The following is a 25,237-nucleotide window of genomic DNA, read 5'->3' on the forward strand; positions in this document are numbered from 1 at the left end:
GTAAATTTCATGCAGGTGCTTGCTATACTTGGCGAGTTATGCCTTGAAATCTTTAAGTGTTCATCCCGAAACTTCTAATGTGCGATTTGGAATGTTTTCCCCAAATTCAGTCACATATCAAGACTCACGGTTGTGAGTCGCGCGGCCAAGAAACTACAAAGCGCACACCCAATTAAAAGACGCGCGGCCACTACTGTGAGTTATTTACGTGTAGGGTTGGTTTCACAATATTAGTCCTGGATTATGCAACATCTCTCAATAGATTTGTATTACATTACGTGATAAAAAAATCTTTAGGAGTTGTCATCATCATCATCATAGTTTTCTTGCGACCTCGCTAAAAATAAAAAAAGTGGTCATCGCAAAATAAAAAAATAAACGCATTTCGCTTTGTTTCTCTTCCTTATGTTACAACTACTGTCACGTTATACCAGTCAACATAGCCATGTTTGTACAGTCCATCTAGCACTGACATTATCCAATTCTGGTTTGGCTATACGCATATTTTCTTCAATCAAACCTATTATCCTTACAATGACTTTTAAATACACTACGTGGACACAAACTCTAATGCCTGATAAACAAGTTGTGACAGCGTGCTGAACCATAAGTTCCCTAGGGATTGCGTTTCAAGCAGAAATCTTTTAAATTCCATTTAGTGCCGCACCCCATGCGAGCATTTATAAATCACCAGATGTCTTATAAACAAGGTGTCAAGAACAAAGTCACTAGCGAAGGTGCTTTAAGCATACTCTTCAAGTCTCTATTTACATGTAATTTTTAATAAATTAACCACAAAGGCTTGTACGGTGAATACAAAAGGTAACAAGCCTTTAGGGGTTACCACCTCTATGTAGTGTGTATCATGAAGCTTGTGTTGTGGCTTTCATTAAGTATTATACACACACAAATGGTGCAACAATATTTTGTAATGGATTGCTCGAATGTGGTTGGTGATTTGCCAGTGACCATGCATGAGTTGGGATTGTTCCACACAACTTACACAATATTCAAATTTCATGATGGCCATAAAAATTTCTTGCCATATGGTATACATACAACAATGTGTAACACAACGTTAATCAACATCACATCAATACATTACTAAAAATAGTTCAACAATAGTGATGATCTCTTGTATGTCAGCATGATGATACTGAGACCTGTAAAAGAATAAGTAAGCACTGAAGTTAACCTTAAACACTCATGCAACTGACCTGGAACATCGGTCGCAACACCAAAAACACTTGTTTCGATATCTGATAACACAATCCAGCAGGCACTGAATTAATAAGAGAATGTACAAAAAATCAATATGCCAGGCTGTATATACTGTGTAGCAACTGTGAACTAAGTAGGCACTTACAGGTTTAATTAGGTGTCTGAAGCATTTAACATGCACAGATATGAGATATATTCGTCACATGCAGTAAAGATATACTACACTGTAAATTCATAGTATTATGTATGGATTTTACTGACTCTCCAAGATAATATTCTGCATTAATGTTAATTGCTCATTTCCAAAAAAAAAACCTTTTATAAACCAATTTGTAGAGTCTATTACTGACAAAAATGAGTGATATCCACCCCAAAAACACCTTCGCTGTAAAAAAAGGCGCTCCCAAGAAACTACAAGTACCTGGAACCCAATGTAAAAAACAAAAACAAAAAACAGCCCAGCTGAAGTGAAAAGTAACTGGTAACTTAAAGAGCTGATACCTGAAGCAGCCACGAATACAACTGACTACAATTACTAAAGTTTAATCCATGCAAGAACACCTTGGCTATAAAACAGGTGTGTACATGAAAGTAACTGGCAACTGAAATAGCTGACATCTGAAGCGGCCAAGAATGAATGGTCATATACAACTAATTCAAAAAGTTAACACTGAACCTTTATAATTCAGCTGTGTTCTATATTCACTCTTGCTGCATCCTAAAGTAATTTCTTTTAACTCTAATTGGCTGGTAATATGGCCACCTTTTTTTGCTCTATTATACTGACTATTAAAAAAGGCGGCCAAATTACCAGCAAATTAGAGTTAAAAGAAATTACTTTAGGATGCAGCAAGAGTGAATATAGAACACAGCTGAATTATAAAGGTTCAGTGTTAAATTTTTGAATTAGTTGTATGTGACCATTCATTCTTGGCCGCTTCAGATATCAGCTATTTCAGTTGCCAGTTACTTTTCACTTCAGCAGAGCTGTTTTTTGTTTTTGTTTTTTTACATTGTATTCCAGGTACTTGTAGCTTCTTGGGCACGCCTTTTTTACAGCGAAGGTGTTTTTGGGGTGGATACAATATAAGTGTATTAATCAGATGAGTTTTAGCTATTTGTGTTTACTTAATCAGCTTCAGATGCATGTATATGCTTATTTGTCAACAATTGAAATGTATTTGTGACCGGATCTGTAAGAATCTCATATGATCGTGCAAGCCTAATTTTACAGTAGAATGCAATAAACGCAATGGGTGGAGTATTTACAAAATCATTTTAAAATCATTTTTAAGCACCTTTTTCTCAATGAAGAAAGGTGACAAAGGCAAACATCTTGGTAGCATCATGATCCCCAAAGCAAGAGGAGTTTCAAAATCTTTGTTTCATGTCAGTATTCCCAAGGAGGCAGAAGATATATGTGAGCGTTAGTCTGCCTTGCGTTGGACGAATGGTTTGCTATCATTTTTTCTCATGTTTTTGCCTTCATCCTGGTCATAGGAAAGGCCTGGAAGAAAAACGTACTCAGCAAAAGATTCACCTGTTCATGGAGAAACCGATGGTGTAAGTTGCATCTTAGTAGAGGACTGCATTCGTAAGTTATGTTTGTTTACTTAAGTGCCTGTAGTTTATTTTCCATATAGTCACAAAGTTGATTTTTCTGTTGCTGCCACTTTGTAGTGCTGTAACTTTGAGAGTTCTAGAGGTGAAACTTTGGTTGACCATTCCTTTGGTATCTAGATAATAATAAAAAGAAAATGTATAATAAAATAGAATTCAAATATGCGTAAACATGAGGTTCTTGCAGATCCAGTCACATTAAGTAAATAAATGTGATCGGATCTGCGAAAACGTGACACAATCGCGCATTTTTCAAATTCTTGTTTATTAACTATTTATAATCTACTTAGCCAAGTGTACCCTCTGGCAAAGCTTCAGCCTCATTTGCCAAAAGGTTTAGGAGTTACAGCCCTACAAAGTAGCAACAACAGAAAAATCGATCTGTACAGCAAGTATAGGGAAAATAAATTACAGGTGCCTACAAACACGGTTGTAACTTACCAACAAATCGAGGTACGGAGCTACAATTTTCACCATCGTGTTTACCATGAACAGGGGAATCAATTACTGGGTAGGGTTTTCCTTTTCTCACCCTTCTTAACTGTATACAAAGGCAGAATTTGTGAAGAAAAATCGATCATGTACGATCACTTCGACGTGACGTAAACAAATGCTCATAACTTCCGTATCCTTGGGTATACTGTAACAAAACAAAGATTTTCCAATGCCTCTTGAGCAGGCGAATAAGATGATATCCAGGGTTTTATTGTTAGCCCCCTCCTTCACTAAGAAAGAGGCATTCAAAAATTTTACGGAATTTTTTCAATAAATACAGAAGTATTTCACCCATTGTATTCAATGCTTTATACTGAAAATTTAGGCTTGCGCGATTGTGTTGGGTTTTCACAGATCTGGTCACAAATGATGTTGTCATTGCAAAGACTACATTGATGTGTTGTTTAATAGGACGATCCTTTATGATGACACCAACTAAGATCACAATTGAAATGACAATAACTGCAAATGGTATTATATTAATAGTGTACTGTATGATTGTAACTAATATTTAATATTTCTGTGAATCATAGGGTCATCGTCAGAAACATGCTTAAAAACAATTTCACTCACATTGAAACCATCCCCTGGCAATTCAGGTACTTTCCTTTATTGGTAGTGACAAACAATTGTAATCAAACAGTACAATATGACTTACGTACCATACCCTTGTTTCCATCATGTGCTCACAAATTATGAGGTTCATTTCAGGCACTTCAAATGGCACTACTGTACATCTCGTTGTGGGGTTAGTGATTGGGATATTCATAGGAGCTGTTCTTATGGCATTAATCTTCTGCTGCTATGTCGAAAGAAAGCGTATACTATGTAAGAATTTCATAGTACACACATACATATATAGATAACTATCTAGCTCTTTCACAGTCAAAAGATCCTGTAGTCAAACTAAGCACTATTACTTTGTTACTTCTGCATACTTATGTGTATGGGGATGGGATCAAGGTTAATGGAATGCATAATGATTCAAATGATGGATAGGTTTTCTGCTGAATTCTGCATAGCAATTAAATGGAATGGGATAAAGAGCATTGGTTTTGACAAGATGCTGTGTTTTCTAACTTAAGGTTTATTTCGATACTTCAATGGCTATAACTTACAACAAAATGACACATAGTTTTTAAAGTTGGAATCAAGTAATCCCAACATGCAAGCATTTATAAATGAGGTATGAAAATGGTGATATATCATGAACGAGGAAATGTTCATGATGGCATGGAGTGTTCTGGTCAATCTCATCACCATTTTAAAGAACTGTAACTCTGAAATCCACGTACGTAGAAAACAGTTCTTGTACCACTGGGAAATAAGGGATACTAGGTAGAATTGTCTTTTATGGCATATTTCAGACAGTTTTATCCCTGTAATGTGGCTGTGAAAGGGCTAGTTTTGAATGCTTTCATTCAGTGGTAGGCACCAGCATTATGGTAGTGTAATGCTCAAAATTATAGTCAATCTACTGTGTTCATAAGTATTACTAGGGCTGGGCAATCAGTACTGAAATTTCACTATCACAATATTTCATAGGAAATTGAAAATATTGTGATTTTATGAATTATCACGATATTTTTTTCATATTGTGACAGGTGCTCTACTATCCAAATACACTTGCCTATACAAGTAACATAACTTGTAGCAGCATGGAATGGGTACGCAAAATAACATAAACATGACATAATACCATTCATTGAACTACGCATGGAGATGCAGACATCACACAGACTTCAGTTTTGCTACATACAATTAGTGTAGTGAGGATGTGTTTTGTACACCCAAGTGCATGACATAAAAGTAATACTGTATAGGACGTCTATCTATTGACTAAAGAACTGCAGACTAGCAATAGAAGTGCTTATACTCGGCTTTGTATCACCCATATAATTTTATAATGCTACAATTTATGCTGTAGAAATGTTCCTTCCTCAACAAAAAACCAGCACTCTAACAAATCTGCTAATACTTTCATATTTGCATGAATGTTCTTTTTATACACCACGGTAAATACGATATTGTGATAATATTGTTTCCAATAATTTAATTTTAACAATAACTGGTATCATTTCATCAGAATATCGCAGTTTGACAATATAACTGAGATTCCACCCACCCCTAATTATTACATTCAAGATTATTTTAATATTCTTCAATTTTGCACTATCTAAATGAATAGTAATAAATAGGCAGTGGTTGCTGAACTGAAAGTTGGTTCAATAAGGTGTACCGGCTATTGAACCAACAGTAAAACTTAGACAAAAAGGGTGCTAGAATGATAAAAAAGTTGGGACTTGAACCCTAGACCATCGGTATAATAGCTTTGTTTACTACCAGCTGTGCATACCACTGCTAGCTTCTCAACTCCCTCACTTTTCTATCTTATAAATGTTACTCAAGAAGTAAGCTGTATAATATATTTATATAGTAAGAAGGGTAACCTAGAAGAGACCAAAGCTGTATCCAACCCTAATCCTAATGCTAATACTACTTGTCACATGCCCTAAAGTTGAATATTTGGGGCAACTACTAGCCATGTGCCCTAAAGTCAAATAGTTGAGGCAACTACTAGACAATAACTACTTCCTAATAAATATAAAGTGATAGTAAAAAAAATTAATATTGACGTGTTGATATTTTCCATGACATTTAGCTATTTCATGGGCTGAGATTTACTGTAAGGCAATTTATTTGGCTTATTATACTGGAATTATGCTTGATATTTCAGGCACCTTTTACAAATATGCTCAAAATGATGCCACCATAATTCTGGTGTCTATGGTAGTACCATTTAAGCAGGGATTGCCCCAAAAAATTCGCATAATGCCCAATATTCTGCCTTTGAAAATCATCCTAGAGACATCTTACACAACGAAAATCACCTTATGGAATAGTACTAGTCCATATAATATATAATACAGCATTAAATGTAACAAAACACAGGTGGCCGAATCACCAAAACTAAAATTTTAGTCTCACCCTCACTGTCTGGCCACAGTGGCAAGGCTAGAGGACAAATTAATCAGTGCACGGCCACCATTTTATGCCACAGTAACAAGCTAACCAGTGGGATGTACCTTTTGGGGTTCCAACGAGTGTAGGCTCTCTGCACCTTGTAATATCTTCAATCAGGCTGCTTGTCTTCCAATGAAACCATATTGAGGTGTTAATTTTCTGAATCAACACTTTCAGCAGCATATTTAGCTAGATGCCACAGAATTATTTCAGAGCTAGTTTTCAGAAGCACTTCAGTTCCGGTGCTACTATAAGAAGTATACTAGCTAGATATCTGCAACTTCACAATTGGGATCCCATTCACGGTAGGTTCGCGACCAGATCCATCAAGTAAAGACCTAGGTTGACTAATAACATTACAGTACAGAGACCACACCTCTTAACAATCTAGCTATTTACTAAACAGTAAACAAGATGATCTCAGCCCTTATTGGTCTAGCTAGCAGCACACTGACTTGAGATATTCCACAGTCACTCTAATTACAATCATGTATGATATTCTAATAGAACAGTCACAAGTTACACTGTATAGCTAGCTGTGTTACTTTAAAAATGAAGTAAGGATCTATGCTCACTGAGCTGTGCTGTAATACCATCATTGATCTCCTGTTTCAATACTTTTTGTTGTATAGATCCCTACTTCATTTTTAAATTAAGGATTAAAAAAAAACACTAGTATATTCAGTATTACGTATATAAAAGTGTTTTGTATGATTCTACAGTTGTATAATGAAGCAATGTGCATGTCTTTGCTTTATGCATGCTGGTTTATATCAAATCGTTTCCTTGTAAAAATGTATCATACAAGAATAGTGCTTTAGTTTTTCCGTGAGAAAATATTTTTAATGAGTTCCAATCACATACAGGTGTCTATTGTAGCACTCCAAGAAGGAATTCTGGTAGAGTCAAGATGAAAGGTACGTACATTAAGACATTATATTTTAATGTATATACAAGTAGTTAATTTTAAAATGAACATTCACTAGAAAGTATCAAGAGCATAGCCAGAACCTGGGCATCAATACTTATACAATAATTATAATCATTATGTTTAAGCATCAAGATAGCTAGATTATGGTCTAATAGAACAGCTACACAACAGTTAGGCAAATTTTTGGTAATAGCAGCAATTCTTAGTAGTAAGTTGTTGAAATCAACCTCTCATTCAATTCAGATGATAAAATGTTTGAAAAGTCCTGGGAGGCATGTAATTAGTAGAAAACTTTTATTTTTATTTATTTAATAATGCTTTACAGCACAAGTGCTGAAGGTCTGTAGGACACCTGGTCCTACAGCCTGCTCAAAGACTTTAGCTACTTAAGGTGTGTTTGAAAAGTTGGAGAAAGGAGAAAAAATCCATGACTGGCCCTAGGTACGTAGCCTCGAACCTGGAGCCATCCGATTTACGCTTGAACGCTTACAGGAGTCTACCAGGTGGTCAGGATGTTTTCTCCTTGCTATTTTCATGCAATTATATCCATAGGAATTCTAGAGAGTGACTCATTATCTCTAAGTACCCCAAGTAGAATCAAATGGACACTAGTTTATTTAATAATGCTTGACTTATTATCAATGTCATGATCAAGATACAAAGCACCTAACAGTGGTCAAACAAATAATTATATTTGGTGATAAACTGTAGAGATGTACCGACAAGGATTTTTAAATTGTACCAATATCTGAGTAATTTATACCTTAGAGAGCTGATACCGATCATACTGATCTGATAATTGCATATTTGTAAAATGTAAACCAAATAGTACTACAGGTGTAGCTACTGCATCTTGTAATAATTGAAAAACAAAAAGTTTAATTATGAAGCATGAATATAACTGGTTACCATTACATTATGCAGACAATTAGGCACCACAAAAAATTTATGATCCCACAAAGACTTATCTGGAATACTCTGTATTTTGATTAGTTATCAAAATGGATAACTGGCTATACAGCAGATTGTTTAGTTCTTTATGGACCTTATCTGCAATGACATCATAATTGACAAGATGGCCGTGTTTAGGGTGGGCACTTCGTACGTAATCACTAAAATGAGTGTTGTTTGTGGATTTCACAACATGGAACAATTGGATAATAAAGGTAAAAGGCTAGTTAGCATGATGTGGCAATGCGAAATAGTCCCACCAGACGAAACCAGACTTAAGTTTTGCTATCAATGCAAAGCCATGTGCATTTGTCTTGTAATTAAGTATGTATGCCTCACCTTGCCCCTTGCTGCAGTATGTAAACGTTAACATAACGATCTGCCATCTCTCCCAATACCCTCTGTACAAAAGTGCCCACACTATCTGCTGCCATTTTGTGCTTTGACGTCATTGCGGATAAGGTCCATAAGTGTAGCAGCTATACTGTATTCAGAAGGCCAGGGTAAGAATATTAACAAGTATAAGAAAAAATTTGGAATTTTAAATTTGATTAGGGACAGTGTATAATGCTGCAATAAAAAGTACTGAAACAAGCTGGATCGGAGTAGTACGTAATGTCCAAATACTGTAAAACAATAATAAGTGAACATCCCTACTATGCTACACTCAATGCACAGTAGGGATATTCACTTCTTATTGTTTTACAGTATTTGGACATTACGTACTACTCCGATCCAGCTTGTTTCAGTACTTTTTATTGCAGCATTATACACTGTCCCTAATCAAATTTAAAATTCCAAATTTTTCTTATACTTGTTTGTGAAGTTTTTTTGCAAGCTCATGACCACTAAATATCTGCTAAGTTACTCACAGCACTATTATACTAGATTATGACTCATATAATAACAACTGATCAGTGGGCGTGGCTCTACATAAGCCTGCAGACAATAATGGACGTGGATTCATGCATACCTACGGACTGATGAATTGTTGTGGCTACCATGTGTCTACAGACAGTAATTTACGTAAGTGGGCGTGGATTTGTGCATACCTACACACTGATGAATGGACGTGGCTACCATATGTCTACAGACTGTAATTTACGTAAGTGGGCGTGACTCACGAAAGAAACAGAGCTACGCTATGACTTATATTAACACGTCCACATTTAATTTAGCACGTGGAGTCAAACCCAAATAATCTGTAAAGCAGGACCTGGATGACCCGACTCGGTTTAACATTGTTATTAAATAAACTATATTTATTGACTTACACATTGCTATATAGTTCGCCGTGAGTTGCTCTCTGATCGATATCAACAGCGAGTCACGGCGTACACGTGTATTTTTGGTGCAACCGGCGAACACGTGTATTCGAATAGTTTGATGCAATATACACTGGTATGGAAGCCATACTGTAGTCTATTAACACTCAGCGATAGAACCTTGACTGATGGCCATGGTAAAGAAGGATAAAAGGTAAGACAATAGTGCAAGCATTGTATGCTTATCAATATACCAAAGATTTTTTCTTAAGCGAACTAGAAATGTTTCTGCTAAAAAATTAGGGCTATAGCTGTAGCCACTTTTCCGCTACGCTTGACTGAAAGCATCAGGCAGGCAGGCAGGCAGACAGGCAGGCAGGCAGGCAGGCAGGCAGGCAGGCAGGCAGGCAGGCAGGCAGGCAGGCAGGCAGGCAGGCAGGCAGGCAGGCAGGCAGGCAGGCAGGCAGGCAGGCAGGCAGGCAGGCAGGCAGGCAGGCAGGCAGGCAGGCAGGCAGGCAGGCAGGCAGGCAGGCAGGCAGGCAGTAGAAAATTCTGTTGAATATTTTTTTTCTTCTAAATTCTGTAGCAACTTGACACAAACGTTTCGGGTCGATCTGAAGACACTTTTGGACTTGGTTTTACCCAACCAATACTATCATGTCATTGTGAGGAAAAATCGTGGCAGGTTTTTGGGTTATATTATATCATGGATCGCCCCCACACCGTCGATGTCCCTAATATACAGTACTATCCTACTGTATGATAACAACTGTTCTTGTGCACACTTGTGTGTTTTCTCACAACATAGTTCTGTAGCACAGAAATAGGGGATTTATACTTGTTTGAACTGAGCAAGAAGGCTTTTTATTACTGAAATACCTGGTATGCATGTCGTACATGAAACACCATTTCAGATTCTACATGATATTTAACTTACTGGCAATAAAATTTTACAAATGTACTATAGCATGGTTACCTTCATACAGCTTGTTCTATATTGTATGTTAGTGAATACCCCTCTTAACCCTGAGTTTTAACAAAAACAAGAAAATTTCTATATACACAACATTGATAACTTAAACATCAACATGATCCACATGTCCTATAATATGTACGGTGCATCAACTTGAGTTAATATAATCTAATCAAAAACAGCCAAGCTGTAAAAAAAGGTGCGGCCCCCAAAAAGGCCATGGTGAAAAAAGATGTGAAATCCAAGGTGGCGGCCAAGAAATGGCTGTGATGGTAGGTTAATGGTTACATTTTAATAACGACAATTCAGGTAAATTTGGTGCCAAGACCTAGCGGCACAAAATTCACCTGAATTGTCGTTATTAAAATGTAACCATTAACCTACCATCACAGCCATTTCTTGGCCGCCACCTTGGATTTCACATCTTTTTTCACCATGGCCTTTTTGGGAGCCGCACCTTTTTTTACAGCTTGGCTGTTTTTGATTAGATATCACTTCTTTTTGTATTTGTATACTGCAAAGCCGGCCTATGGCTGGCTTTGGGGCTTTTTTAACCCATGTGTTTTTTCTTTACTACAGGAAGAAGAAAAGAACTTAAAGAAGAATTTTAGTACTTCTATTATTTTTGATTTTATTAGTAATTATACAAATTATATACATATATTTATTACATGCCCATTATTCCCCACAGGATATTTTTTTGCAGCTGATCTCTCTACTGGGTGACTTGAAATGTAGCTGAACTATATACAGGATGGTTTCTTTGTAGCTGAACTCTCTACAAGGTAACCTCTTCTAGCTGGTCTCTCTACAGGGTATTTTGTTTCTAGCTGAACTCTCTACAGGTGATTTGTTTGCAGCTAAACTCTCTACATGGTGGTGTCTTTGTAGCCAAACTCTCTACATGATGGTTTCTTTGTAGCTGAACTCTCTATAAGGTGACTTCATCTAGCTGAACTCTCTACAGGGTGATTTTTTTGTAGCTGAACTCTCTGCAGAGTGATTTGTTTGCAGCTGAACTCTCTACATGATGGTTTCTTTGTAGCTGAACTCTCTACAAGGTGACTTCGTCCAGCTGATCTCTCTATGGGGTGATTTGTTTCTAGCTGAACTCTCTACAGGTGATTTGTTTGCAGCTAAACTCCCTACATGGTGGTTTCTTTGTAGCTGAACTCCCTACATGGTGGTTTCTTTGTAGCTGAACTCTCTACAAGGTAACTTCTTCTCTACAGGGTGATTTGTTGTAGTTGAATTCTCTACAAGGTGGTTTGTATGAGGCTGAACTCTCTACATGGTGGTTTCTTTGTAGCTGAACTCTCTACAGAGTGATTTGTTTGCAGCTGAACTTTCTACATGATGGTTTCTTTGTAACTGAACACTCTACAAGGTGACTTCTTCTAGCTGATCTTTCTACAGGGTGAATTGTTGTAGCTGAACTATCTACAAGGTAACTTCTTCTAGCTGATCTCTATACAGGGTAATTTGTTTGTAGTTGAATTCTGTACAGGTGGTTTCTTTGTAGCTGAACTCTGTACATGATGGTTTCTTTGTAGCTGAACTCTTTACAAGGTGACTTCTTCTAGCTGAACTCTCTACGGGGTAATTTCTTTGTAGCTGAACTCTCTATATGATGGTTTCTTTGTAACTGAACTCTCTACAAGGTAACTTCTTCTAGCTGATCTTTCTACTGGGTGATTTGTTTGCAGCTGAACTCTCTACATGGTGGTTTCTTTGTTGCTGAACTCTCTACAAGGTGAATTCTTCTACCTGATCTCTCTACAGGGTGATTTGTTTGTAACTGAACTCTGTACAAGTGCGTTTTTGTGGGTGATCTCACTGCAGGTTGATTTGTTTGTAGCTGAACTCACTAAAGGGTGATTTTGCTTGTAGCTGAACTCCTTGCATTGTATCTAGTTTCTAGTTGATCTCTCTACAGGGTGATTTGTTTGTAGCTGATCTCTCTACAAGTTGATTTGTGTGTAGCTGATCTCTCTGCAGGTTGATTAATTTGCAGCCGATCTCTCTACAAGGTAATTTGTTTGTAGCTGAACTGTCTGTAAAGTGATTTATTTGTAGCTGATCTCTCTGCAGGTTGATTTGTTTTAGCTGAACTCTCTACAGGGTGATTTACTTGTAGCTGAACTCCTTACATTGTGTCTAGTTTCTACCTGATCTTTCTACAGGGTGATTTGTTTGTAGCTGATCTCTCTACAAGTTGATTTGTGTGTAGCTGATCTTTCTACTGGTTGATTTGTTTGTAGCCGATCTCTCTACAGGGTAATTTGTTTGTAGCTGAACTCTGCACAAGGTGCTTTTTTGTAGGTGATCTCACTGCAGGTTGATTTGTTTGTAGCTGAACTCACTAAAGGGTGATATGCTTGTAGCTGAACTCCTTACATTGTGTCTAGTTTCTAGCTGATCTCTCTACAGGGTGATTTGTTTATAGCTGAACTCTCTATAAGGTGATTTGTTTGCAGCTGAACTCTCTACATGGTGGTTTCTTTGTTGCTGAACTCTCTACAGGGTGTTTTGCTTGTAGCTACTCTCTACAGGATGATTTGTTTCTAGCTTATCTCTCTACAGGTTGATTTGTGTGTAACTGATCTCTCTACAAGCTGATTTGTTTGTAGTTGAATTCTCTGCAAAGTGTTTTGTTTGTAGCTGACCTCTCTTCAGGGTGATTTGTTTCTAGCTGATCTCTCTACAGGGTGATTTTTTTGTAGCTGACCTCTCTTCAGGGTGATTTGTTTCTAGCTGATATCTCTACAGGGTGATTTTTTGTAGCTGACCTCTCTTCAGGGTGATTTGTTTCTAGCTGATTGCTCTACAGGTTGGTTTGTTTGTAGCTGAACTCTCTACACGGTGATTTGCTTGTAGCTGAACTCCTTACATTGAGTCTAGTTTCTAGCTGATCTCTCTACAGGGTGATTTATTTGTAGCTGATCTCTCTACAAGTTGAATTGTGTGTAGCTGATCTCTCTGCAGGTTGATTTGTTTGTAGCCGATCTCTCTACAAGGTAATTTATTTGTAAATGAACTGTCTAAAAGGTGATTTGTTTGTAGCTGATCTCTCTGCAGGTTGATTTGTTTGTAGCCGATCTCTCTGCAGGGTAATTTGTTTGTAGCTGAACTCTGCACAAGGTGCTTTTTTGTAGGTGATCTCACTGCAGGTTGATTTGTTTGTAGCTGAACTCACTAAAGGGTGATTTGCTTGTAGCTGAACTTCTTACATTGTGTCTAGTTTCTAGCTGATCTCTCTACAGGGTGATTTGTTTGTAGTTGATCTCTCTATAAGTTGATTTATGTGTAGCTGATCTCTCTGCAGGTTGATTTGTTTGTAGCCGATCTATCTATAGGGTAATTTGTTTGTAGCTGAACTCTCTATAAGGTGATTTGTTCGTAGTTGATCTCTCTGCAGGTTGATTTGTTTTAGCTGAACTCTCTACAGGCTGATTTGTTTGTAGCCGATCTCTCTACAGGGTAATTTGTTTGTAGCTGATCTCTCTACAGGGTGATTTTTTTGTAGCTGACCTCTCTTCAGGGTGATTTATTTCTAGCTGATCTCTCTACAGGGTGATTTTTTGTAGCTGACCTCTCTTCAGGGTGATTTGTTTGTAGCTGATTGCTCTACAGGTTGATTTGTTTGTATGTAGATGAACTCTCTTCAGGGTAATTTACTTGTAGCTGAACTCCTTATTTTGTGTCTAGTTTGTAGCTGATCTCTCTACAGGGTGATTTGTTTGTAGCTGAACTCCTTACATTGTGTGTAGTTTCTAGCTGATCTCTCTACAGGGTGATTTGTTTGTAGCTGAACTCCTTACATTGTGTGTAGTTTCTAGCTAATCTCTCTACAGGGTGATTTTTTTGTAGCTCATCTCTCTACAAGTTGATTTGTGTGTAGCTGATCTCTATACAGGTTGATTTGTTTGTAGCCGATCTCTCTACAGGGTAATTTGTTTGTATCTGAACTCTCTATAAGGTGATTTGTTTGTAGCTGATCTCACTGCAGGTTGATTTGTTTTAGCTGAACTCTCTACAGGGTGATTGCTTGTAGCTGAACTCCTTACATTGTGTCTAGTTTCTAGCTGATGTCTCTACAGTGTGTTTTTTTGTAGCTGAACTCTCTACAGGGTGATTTGTTTCTAGCTTATCTCTCTACAGGTAGATTTGTGTTGATTTGTTCATTGCTGATCGCTCTAATGGTTGATTTGTTGTAGCTGAACACTCTGCAAAGTGTTTTGTTTGTAGCTGATCACTCTAAAGGGTAATTTTGTTTGTAGCTGAACTCTCTCCACAGTGACTTGTGTGTAGCTGAATTCTGTGTAACTGAATTCTCTAGAGAGTGACTTAATTGTAGCTGAATTCTCTACACAGTGCATGACTTTTTTATAGCTGAACTTTCTTCAGTGTGACTTGTAATGTTCTGAATCTCTATAGTGATATATTTGCTTAACTCTCCACATGGTGACTGTCTTCTTGCTGAACTGTCTATACGATTAACTGTTTGCAGCTGAACTCCCTACAGAATAACTTGTGATGTAATAAAATTCTATAATGGAGTAAATAAATTAGCCGAATGCTCTATTAGGGTGACTGTTCTATTAGAGTATCTCGATCTCGCATTTGCTACACAGAGTTGGCTTTCGAATCATAACTCAGTGGTTTGTAATCCGATTCTTCTGTACTACTGCAAGGACTTTCTATGAAGATTATTCCAGCTATACACCGATTTTCAGCTCATTGCTCTAAGCGGTTTGCCTAGTAGGCGTGAAAACTAATACTTTTTTATTCATAAAAATCGATTGCGTAATTGTGATACAGGTTGGGTTTTGTGTCATATCTCCGTGGTCTTTATCTCGATTCCTTTCAAACCACCAAAAGGCACTCCTACGATGGTTACTCCATCTACATAGCAATTTTCAACTCATTCCATGAAGCGGTTTACCCTGTAGGCGTGACAACAAATCGATCTTGTTTTACGCGAATAATCGGTCATAACTCCTGAACCATTCCTCGGATTTGTACCAAATTGGATGCTAGGATGCGCCATTGGACTCCCTTTCTGTGTGCCAAATTTCAAGGCGATCGGAGTACGCGTTTGCTTGTTATAGCAATTTTTGCAAGTGTGCGAAAAGACGAAGAAGAAGAAGAAGAAAAAAACGAAGAAAAAAAAACGAAACTTTGGCAGCTCGTATCTCGGAAATGGCTGGAGCAATTTCCTTCAAATTTGGAATGTAGACTCCCTTGGCTGGCGGGCAACTGTATAGCAAATTTGGTTGCAATCAGATAAGTGATCACCGAGATACAAAGGTGTAAAAATGACGTTTTCGTTCTTCCTGTCAATATACTCACGTTGTGGCGCGCCGGCTTCTTGGGCCGCACGACACACTACTGTGTGTCTTGATAGTACCCAATCGTATACATAATATGTGACCTAATTTTAGAAAACCGTCGATATCCGCACAATTTTCAAAATGCATTTTATTTGGTCTTTGTTTTCTACAGGGACAGAGGAATGGACTAGCCAAGTTTCAGCTTCCTAAGTTAAGCAGCGTCGGAAATACAACACTAGACAGCCTGACGAGCAAATAATTTGACATGTACAGAAGCTATCGAGAAAAGAATCTACAGGCGCTTACATAAACCATCATAACTTACTTGTACAACGACGAACAGAATTGAATCTTGGCTCATTGTGTTCATCATGAATTTGTGCATCCACCAAGGTATAGTTTTCCCCCAGGCATGCTTCTGTGTTCGAGATGGAAGGCAAATTCACGGAAAAACGATCGTCGGTAAATTCTTTCGTCACCGCAACATAAACAAACGTCTGTAACATTGGAATCTTTTGTGTATGGAGATGAAACAAAGATTTTTGTACTCCCTATGAACAGGCGAACACGACAATGCCCAGGATATATCCATCGGTGGCTTAATTCGCCCACCAGCGAGGCGATAAAAGCTTGCATATTTTTTTCTGGAGCTTGTGTTTTTTACCCAATAGTTTTTAAATGCGTTTTATTACAAAAGTGCTGCTGTGCGTATATTGACGGTTTTCCAAAATTCGGTCACATATAATCCTTTACGAGGTGAAACAAGGGGTAGTTACTGAAATAGCTAAAATGTAATTGACTCACAGATAGTGCCAACAATCAGGATGGAGAAATAGTGGGGAAGAGGGGCTACTACTCCCTTCTTTGATAAATGGAGGGGCAGTTCCCTCTCACTTTTTACATGAATCAGTGCTGGGAGTGCATGAGATCGAGATACCCTGTACTTAATAGAACAGTCATTTAACTACTCTAATAGAGCATTCAGCGGAATCATATAAGTCCTGCTATGCAATTAATTCAATCTGTCTCCATTAACACATGATATCTATACATAATCAAGAGCACAAGTCTGTCTGAAATGCCTTCATTCACTGATGTATCTAATTTTGCAGTATCTTAATGATAACCATTGCCATAATATAATAGGATTATCATATTCAATAAGTACACGTGTAGCTATCACTAAATTTGCTCTCAGATTCAACCTCAAAGCATTTAAATCTCAAATATTTTCCTGTGGGGCAATTCCTCAGACCCCCCTAGTATTGGCATGCTTCACATGCGAGGGTGGCTCTAGGAATTTTGGTGACAGGTTTCCAAATTTTCTGTTGCATGCACATTTAAATCTGGGCAGGAAATTATACATGTTTTCTGAGATTTAATCACATAGTGGTTTAATTTGCCATACATTAGTCCCAATAGTAGGAGTGCAATTAATCCCAAATCGCACGGCCTTGTTTCTGTAATTGCACTGTAAAGTAGCCAATAAATAGCAGAATAACAGAAGCCTTTTAAGTGCAACAAGAAAGTGATATAATGAATAGCCAATCAAATAAGCTGACAATAGAAGCCTTTTAAGTGCAACATACGTAGACATTTTGAGTAGCCAATCAGAATTGCTGACACGTGAAGCCTTTTAAGTGCAACAACAAATGATGTAATACAAAGAAGGATGATGCAATCACCTGGTAGAAGTTAATGGCCACATAGAACTGGATAGATGTGTACTACAAACCACGAAGGGTGGTCACTATGCGATTAGTAGGCAATCACATGCATTTTCGTGCAATTATGGAATAATTGTACTCGTAACAGCCAAAATTGCACTCAAATGTGTGTGATTACCTATACAAATTGGTAACAATTTCACCAAAACTAACAAATACTTTAGGAATTATCAGGAGCAGGCTAATGAATTAAGAGATGAAACTATCCGAAGTTTGAAGTATGCAACAGACATGGATGCTATTCTGGAGGTCTGTAACCATGCCCCCAGGGAATGTCAGCTCTTTTAAGCACTCTGATATATGATTTTTACTGTGTTGGTAGAGGTAAACTTTGTAATTTTAAAATACAAAATGTGAGTGCTCTATTAGAGTATTTCGATCTAAACCTTTCGATACCTTTGCAAATCAATTTTAATTGCCTGAATATGCTTGAGCAGTTTCTGGAAACTTCAGAAACCTCCCTGGATCTGCTCCTGACATGTTAGTATGCTTTGCACACTGAGGTACTGTATAGTTAATGATTTAAAAACATATTATAACTTACAGTCACCCCACATGACTTCCCCCTTCCACTTTTGAGTATTGTTCTCTGTCCCTGCCAGCAATACATGTTCTCTGTTGTGCAGATCACAGTATAGTGCTATACAGATTACACATATTTGATGAGGTATAAATGAAGTATCATAGCTTGTACAGTGCCAAAACCTTAACTCACCCACTTGCTGAGAATACAGTAATTTGCTTTTTTTTCATTGTAATTCGTATGCAAAAACTTGTATGAAAATTTCTTGCATGAAAACTTTTACAAAAAATCGAACTACTCTAATAGAACAGTCATTCACGTAAATCATACGAAAATATTTTTACACAAAAATTTTTATCATGAAAATAATTTGCTGGTTCATCACTACAGCCTTAACACTAGTGCTAAAGCAACAAAGGAAAACATCTACACTACAACAATAGCCTCTATCTAGCTTTATCACCACTACCAGTACACATGTATCGTAAGTGTATTCTAATTAATTAGTGCACATGCTTCCTTCACAACTTGTAAGGAAGAGTAGTACCAGCAGTTGTAGCTCGATTATGGTGTCCCCAGTACTGAGAAATAGATGGATAATTCTTAGATTATTATTTAAAAGCTATTTCCAGCTCAGTCTGTGAGTCCAATCCACGAGTCCAGTCCGTGAGTCCAGTCTGCAGAATACATTACGCCATTTTGTGGTGTTATATGTGACCTAATTTTAGAAAACCGTTGATATACGCACAATAGTACTTTTGTAATAAAATGCATTTAATTTAAAAACAATGGGTAAAAAATGCAAGTCCCAGAAAAAATTTACGTAAGTTTTTATTGCCTTGCTGGTTGGTGAATTGACACTCCAGTGGATACATTCTGGGCATCATCTTGTTCCACTGTTCATAGGGAGTACAAAAATCCTTGTTTCATCTCCATACACAGGTTGGTTTCTGAATTACATATGTTTGTTTACGTTGCAGTGACGAAGGAATTTCCAACGATTTTTCTTCAATGAATTCGCCTTCTTCTGGATCACAGAAGAATACCTTTGGCAAAAACTATACTTTAGTAGATTCACAAATTCATGGTGAATACAATGAGCAAAGATTTATTCCCATATGCCGTTGTATCAGTAAGTTATGATCATTTATGTAAGTGCCTGTATAATATTCTCTCGATGTCTTCTGTACATATTGATTTATTTGCTCATCCAGCTGTCTACTGCTGTATTTCCCACACTGCTTAACTTATGGAGCTGAAACTTAACCAATCCATTCCTCTGACCTTGTAGACAGCAAAGAACCAATAAAACGAATTTTGATACTTATGCGTATGTGTGACGGTTTTGTAATATTAGGTCACATATATCTACTGTAAGTGCACCTATCGTACAAGGAAAGTGTAAAATTTAATACTGTATGGAATATTAAATGCCTCGGTATGGTTTTCTCACATAAAGAAGCTGACAATGAGTAGAATTGGAGATGAAAGGAGGTCATAAAGTAGAGAGGGAAAGCATTTGTTGGAATCCAAAAAGGCACAATCCTTAAAAAAGATTATTGTTTAGGCATTAAAATGGTAGTCATGTACTATGTAGTAGTAGCCTTTAGCATTACAACTGTCGGTGGTATAACTAGGCAAACACCTATACCAGTGCTCCATACAATCTGGAAATAAAATTATTATTATGGACAGTTAAGGTGGTACACATTGTGTGTGAAGCACACAGCATGCAAAATATGCCAGACTGGGGGGTGGGGACTTTTAACCAAGAAATTTTATAAACAATTAAATAGGCTACTAAGAGTTAATCATAGCTATACTTTATATTTATCTAAAACACTTGACACTCCACTTTTATTATTAATTGGTGTTAAATCTCTCTGTATAATCTCTCTCTCTCTCTCTCTCTCTCTCTCTCTTATATATATATATATATATATATATATATATATATGTGTGTGACTGAATTTGATTAAACCAGGCTTCCACACACATCCAATTCTTTGACTAACTGCATGTAACATGACCTACGAGCATGCTATTGACCTGAAATTTTCACACAAAGCTTCCATAACAATACAAAACTACAAGTGAAAATCGGACCTGTTGGCATATTCCTACTTTGAGTTATGGTCTCTCAAAGTCATAAAACTGTATAATTTTATGCGTGGAAGCCTGGTTTTGTCAAATTCAGTTACATTGTATTATAAGTTAGATGTATGATTGTATGTTTAAAGCTGTGTAAGATGTGTCATATATAGCTACAGTAATTATATTACCCACCTAAAAGACAAAATCTCACAGTTAGCTAACTGCATGTATTAGCAAATGATCACAATTAATTTCTCAATGATGAATAGTGACAACTCTCTTCTCCACTTTATATTAGTATCTCTTCATTACCTTCCATCTAACAATGACTGCACACTATTGTCAATTAAGCATGTGACTGTCTACCAGGGCATAGCAAGGAAATTTTAAGGCATAAAGGGGCCTAAGAAGGATGGTAAAAGTGGTTGATGCAATTTGCACAGTGCATGAAGCAGTGCACTCAACATGCTCCTTCTAGGGGAACTAAAGGCATGCCCCCCACAAGAAATTTTGACAAATTAGCCTTCTGAAGTTAAGTATGTTAACAAATTTGACTGCATAATTGATTGACTGACTGCATCTGAATGTTTTACTTGACCATATGATTGCTCTATTAGAGTATATTGCCGACTGCTCTATTAGAGTATCTTGATCTTATATAGTTGATGAGCTTAGCCCTCTGTAACAAAGTAAGCGGAGTAGCTCTAGCTCCCTTACCACTCTTTTGCTGCACCCATACCGTTTACAAAGTACAGTATGTATTATGCTGCAGTACAATGCATGTGCATGTACAGTAATTTTATTTATATTTTAGGGGTGTGTAACTGCTGTGGTGCAGTGTCTCATTTGCTTAATACGCTTACTGCTAAACTATGAACACTAGTCCATACCAGTTTTGAATTTTAATGCCATGATGCATCACCTGCCAACTCAATTCATTACTTTTTGATGTTGTTGTAACTCCTCTACATTCACTGAGGTGATTACTGCAACTAAATCTGCGGACACCTGGGCCCAGGTTCAGGTAGACCAGGATTTGATTACACCGCTAGCAACTGTGACCAGGCCAGCAGGCAGGTGGAAGAGTGGGTGGGCCGGTGGGAAGAAAAGAGGGCCAAAATTTGGTTTAGGAATTTTTTTCCAAATTCACCATTGCATGGTGCTTCACTATACTGTATATACTGTACATACTGTACATACATGTAGGTTTTCTTACTTTAACACTGATCCCTACTTTACAGTATTACGATGTTGTATGATACTTTTACTTCAGATACAAATATGGACAATAACAAATTTAGGAATAATATCATCGAAGCTCTTTAACTCACGCTATAGCATCTAGCATAAAGAGCAGTGCAAAGATTATTAGTACCTACAAAATTACCTCCACCAAATGAAAACATTTTCCTATGTAATATAAATTAAGTAGTAACATTTTACAGGTATCAAAACAATTCATTGTACAATTGCTTGAACACTATATAAAATATACATAGAGTTTTCTATGTGTACTTGCTGTAGCTATGTATCAATTAATTGTAAACATTACTGTTAATAAGTAGACTTGTTTTGCTTTTCGTATAGACTTAACTACTCCTACTCCTACTCCTAAATGGAAAAGTAATTTAGATAAATGCTGGGACAGTCTACGGAATGATTTAAATGGAGCTGTTGTGGATGAAATTGCCAGCAAACTAAAGCAATTTCTGGAACATCGCACTTACCTTGAAATAGTCAATGCACCATACACCAATAGGATTCAGATACTTCTTGTTACCATTTACCAACGTGAAGATGATGTTTTGTTCAACAAATTTTGTGATGCACTGATAGAACTGAATTATCCAAACTTAGCCACCAGTTTGATGCATACAGATGAATAATAACCTTATTGACTATAAATGTGCTATATAGTAGTAGGCAAAGTAATTCATTATAATTGTAATGTACATAAGTTTTACAGTGTATATAGTTATCTGTTTAAGCATTGTGTATGCATAATATACAGTACATGATACAAGGTATTGTTATTAGCTAGCTAAGGATTATTTTAATTTCTATAATTCATTAACTTCTACTTTAATGCTGTTGTACATAGTAGAACAGTTTTTTCATACAGTATGTACTATATCACAAATTTCATTAGTGTACATCTACATAAATATCTTTTATAGGAAAGTAGTATAAATTATTGCTGTTGTACTAAAACCCAATTGAATAGCTATGTAATTGTTACATGAACCATAGATATTCTCTCTAATATCTATGCATGAACACTCAACACCAAATTATTATGTTCGGCATATAATAATGTTAATTAGTAATTATTTTTCAACAAGTTACAAAAATTGTTATGCATTAATAACAAGAAGAGCAAACCAATTCATACTGTTGTCTCACAAAATGGAGATAGCTAATCTTTGTGAGAGGCTGTGTATATACACAGTTACATGTACAGTACATCCACCACTTTCTTACTCTTGTATTTTCACTGCTTGAAATTTCTTTGTTTACTAGAGTGGTATATCCCCAGTATATGGAACAGTTAATTATTTGTTATTTTAGTAGGGACCCGCCGATTATGCTCATAATTTTACCTATTATGCTATGCTGCACTGCTCAAAAATTTACCTATTATGGTTAAATATATGCTCAATACTTACCCATTATGCTCAAATTATGCCCAATTATTTATGCTTCAGTTCCCATGCTCTAGTAATAATTTCCAATTTATTGATAAATAATAAGTGGCTGAAGCACAAACTTGCTTGTCCAAATGTATATCACAGAAAAGATCGATATACTCTAATAGAACAGTCAGTTATATGATTGTTCTATTAGAGTTACTGACTGCTCTATTAGAGTATATCGATCTTTTTGTGATAACTATTTTGATAAGCAAGAATTCATACTATTACACAAATATTCTACCTATTATGCTAGCATTATGCTCAATGCTTTCAGACACCTATTATGCTCATAATTATGCCAGCATAATCGGCAGGTCCCTATATTTTAGTAGTTTTTCAGTAAACCTACATTCACTGATGTTTTACTGAGTGTTTAAAGTTTAAAACTTAGTAAAACAATTATGTTCCATATACTTAAAATTACTGACATTTTACTATCAGTATAACTGGATACAACCACAGTAAAGCAGCTTAACAAATTAGTAAACTAAGAACCTTCCAGCAGTGTTTGTTTCTTCAGAATTTTTAGGAATTTTAGCCAAATAATAAATACAGTACAGGCAATAGTAATGATCCTTAAAATCAAGATTGCAAGGGTACTTATCATGTCATCATTTTGTACATATTTATTCTTCCAAAGTGTCTACCATGTGCAGGGGAGTATCCAAGATTTTTCCACTGTGGTTTCCAGAGTTTCTGGGGGCACAGCCCCCAGCCGCTGACAGATTTTGAACATCAAATGCTTCAAAATTTACTACTCTAGATAATACAAATTTTAATATACATATGCCATCTTCAATATTATAATGCTTGGTTGCTTAGTTCCCTTCAAGTCCATGGTTTTAATATGGCTGGTCAGGAGTATTGTCATGATCTGAATTCAAATTTTCCAGTGTTAAAAAATCAAAATTAAATTTTAATGTTCAAGATAGTCTGGAAATTAATAAAACCCATTCTGAATGTTCTGTTAGAGTACTTTTGACTGCTCTATTAGATCACATCTGACCACTCTATTAGAGTATCTCTATCCTTATCAGCATTTTTCCTTATGTAGTTAAATTGATACTGCTATTAGAAAATGGTATGTTAGCAATGCTTTGAAGTTAGAAATTTCTTATTCATGAAGAGACTCCACCACAATTCTCTTAGTTCTAAGAGACTCGCAGCTAATCATGTTAGCTAATTAGTTATCCACAACAATTGCAAGAAGTTATTGCTAACTGCTGAAATATTGTCAACACAATCAAACTGGCATGTCCTTCACCACCCTATTCCAGTGCTGGAGGGTTAACTGGAGTGTCTAGGTAAGTATTAGTGCCACATTCTAATAGGCTTCTACTCAGAGTCACTACATTTTATTTCACACTTTAAAATCAACACAGAACATGAATTAATTGTTACCATAAGATAGATTTCAAGAAGACCCTATATAGCTAGATTAAGAAATATTCCATAGTATATGTTGCTGTTTTGCTGGTCGTGCTCCTGGGTTATAGATTTCGATTGCATGATTCCATTCTCCTCTGATTCTGGCACTTTTCCAAAGGAACTTCTCTGTAAAGCTCACCTGGCATATCATGGTACATACTACTAGAGAGTAGACAATTGGTGGACAGCTATATAGAAACATTTTTGCTGGTTTTTAATTTGTTACGTAAAACTGATCATGATTAAAATATAGATCCCATACAAGGACAGAATGTGACTGCTAATATATATATATAACTGCTACATTGCAATGCCCATTCATGCCCTACCCTGCTTCTGTGTAAAGAAGGCAACTCGTACTCAACTGTCAAAGTGCAACTTGTGTGGTGTCCTAAGCAATTTATCAAGAAACTGCGTTGCGTGTTGTGTAGCCAAGAAAGCCAGCATACCACACTGGGTATACTGATTGGAAGAAAGAAAATTAATTTCATGATTCCTTCTCAATAGGACATCATATTAATTCTACATTATAGCTACTCTCCACATTTGGAACTGTACCACATGCACCCACCAAATTTCAGTAAAATTTACCCTACGTTCATGTCTTTCTCCGCTCACATACATGTGTAGCTACTGTAGCTTCCCTATAGAGTAAAATTTATGTAAAATGTAGCAACCATTTTTGTGCAGGTTGCATGAATATAGTGATCATCATAGAGTATCACCACTCAGAAACATCACTATTGTAGCATCACTAGCCATAGTATCAATTAACTTGTACCATTGTTTGATATTTTTTCATTGTAAAATAATGTTCGTATGTAAAATTTGTATGAAAATTTCTTAGTAGCAGTTGATTAAGGCTACTCCTCGAGCCTGTCTTGGATTAGCCATCCCTGGACCTGAATTTGTTGTGGGCCTACGTCTGTGGTTAGGAGTTGCTTTATTTCCTCATTCTC

The 25,237-nt window shown here is 36.7% G+C and overlaps 1 protein-coding gene across 2 annotated transcripts in view; it reads left to right on the top strand.

Annotated features, from left to right (window-relative positions):
- The window catches only part of LOC136262536 (uncharacterized), a 39,959-nt gene extending 17,470 nt beyond the window's left edge, over positions 1–22,489 (top strand). Inside the window, exons 4-8 of one of the 2 annotated variants that reach the window (XM_066056843.1) lie at positions 3,748–3,807; positions 3,870–3,935; positions 4,048–4,164; positions 7,227–7,277; positions 21,745–22,488. In XM_066056843.1, coding sequence (XP_065912915.1) covers positions 3,748–3,807; positions 3,870–3,935; positions 4,048–4,164; positions 7,227–7,277; positions 21,745–22,043 — 593 coding nt within the window. In that variant the 3' untranslated portion in view covers positions 22,044–22,488. Of the gene's footprint in view, positions 1–3,747; positions 3,808–3,869; positions 3,936–4,047; positions 4,165–7,226; positions 7,278–21,744 lie in introns of both variants that reach the window. The other variant, XM_066056851.1, reaches the window with a different exon arrangement.
- Positions 22,490–25,237: the final 2,748 nt, after the last annotated feature.

This window comes from Dysidea avara, chromosome 1 (genome assembly GCF_963678975.1).
Source record: "Dysidea avara chromosome 1, odDysAvar1.4, whole genome shotgun sequence".
NCBI lineage: Eukaryota > Metazoa > Porifera > Demospongiae > Dictyoceratida > Dysideidae > Dysidea > Dysidea avara.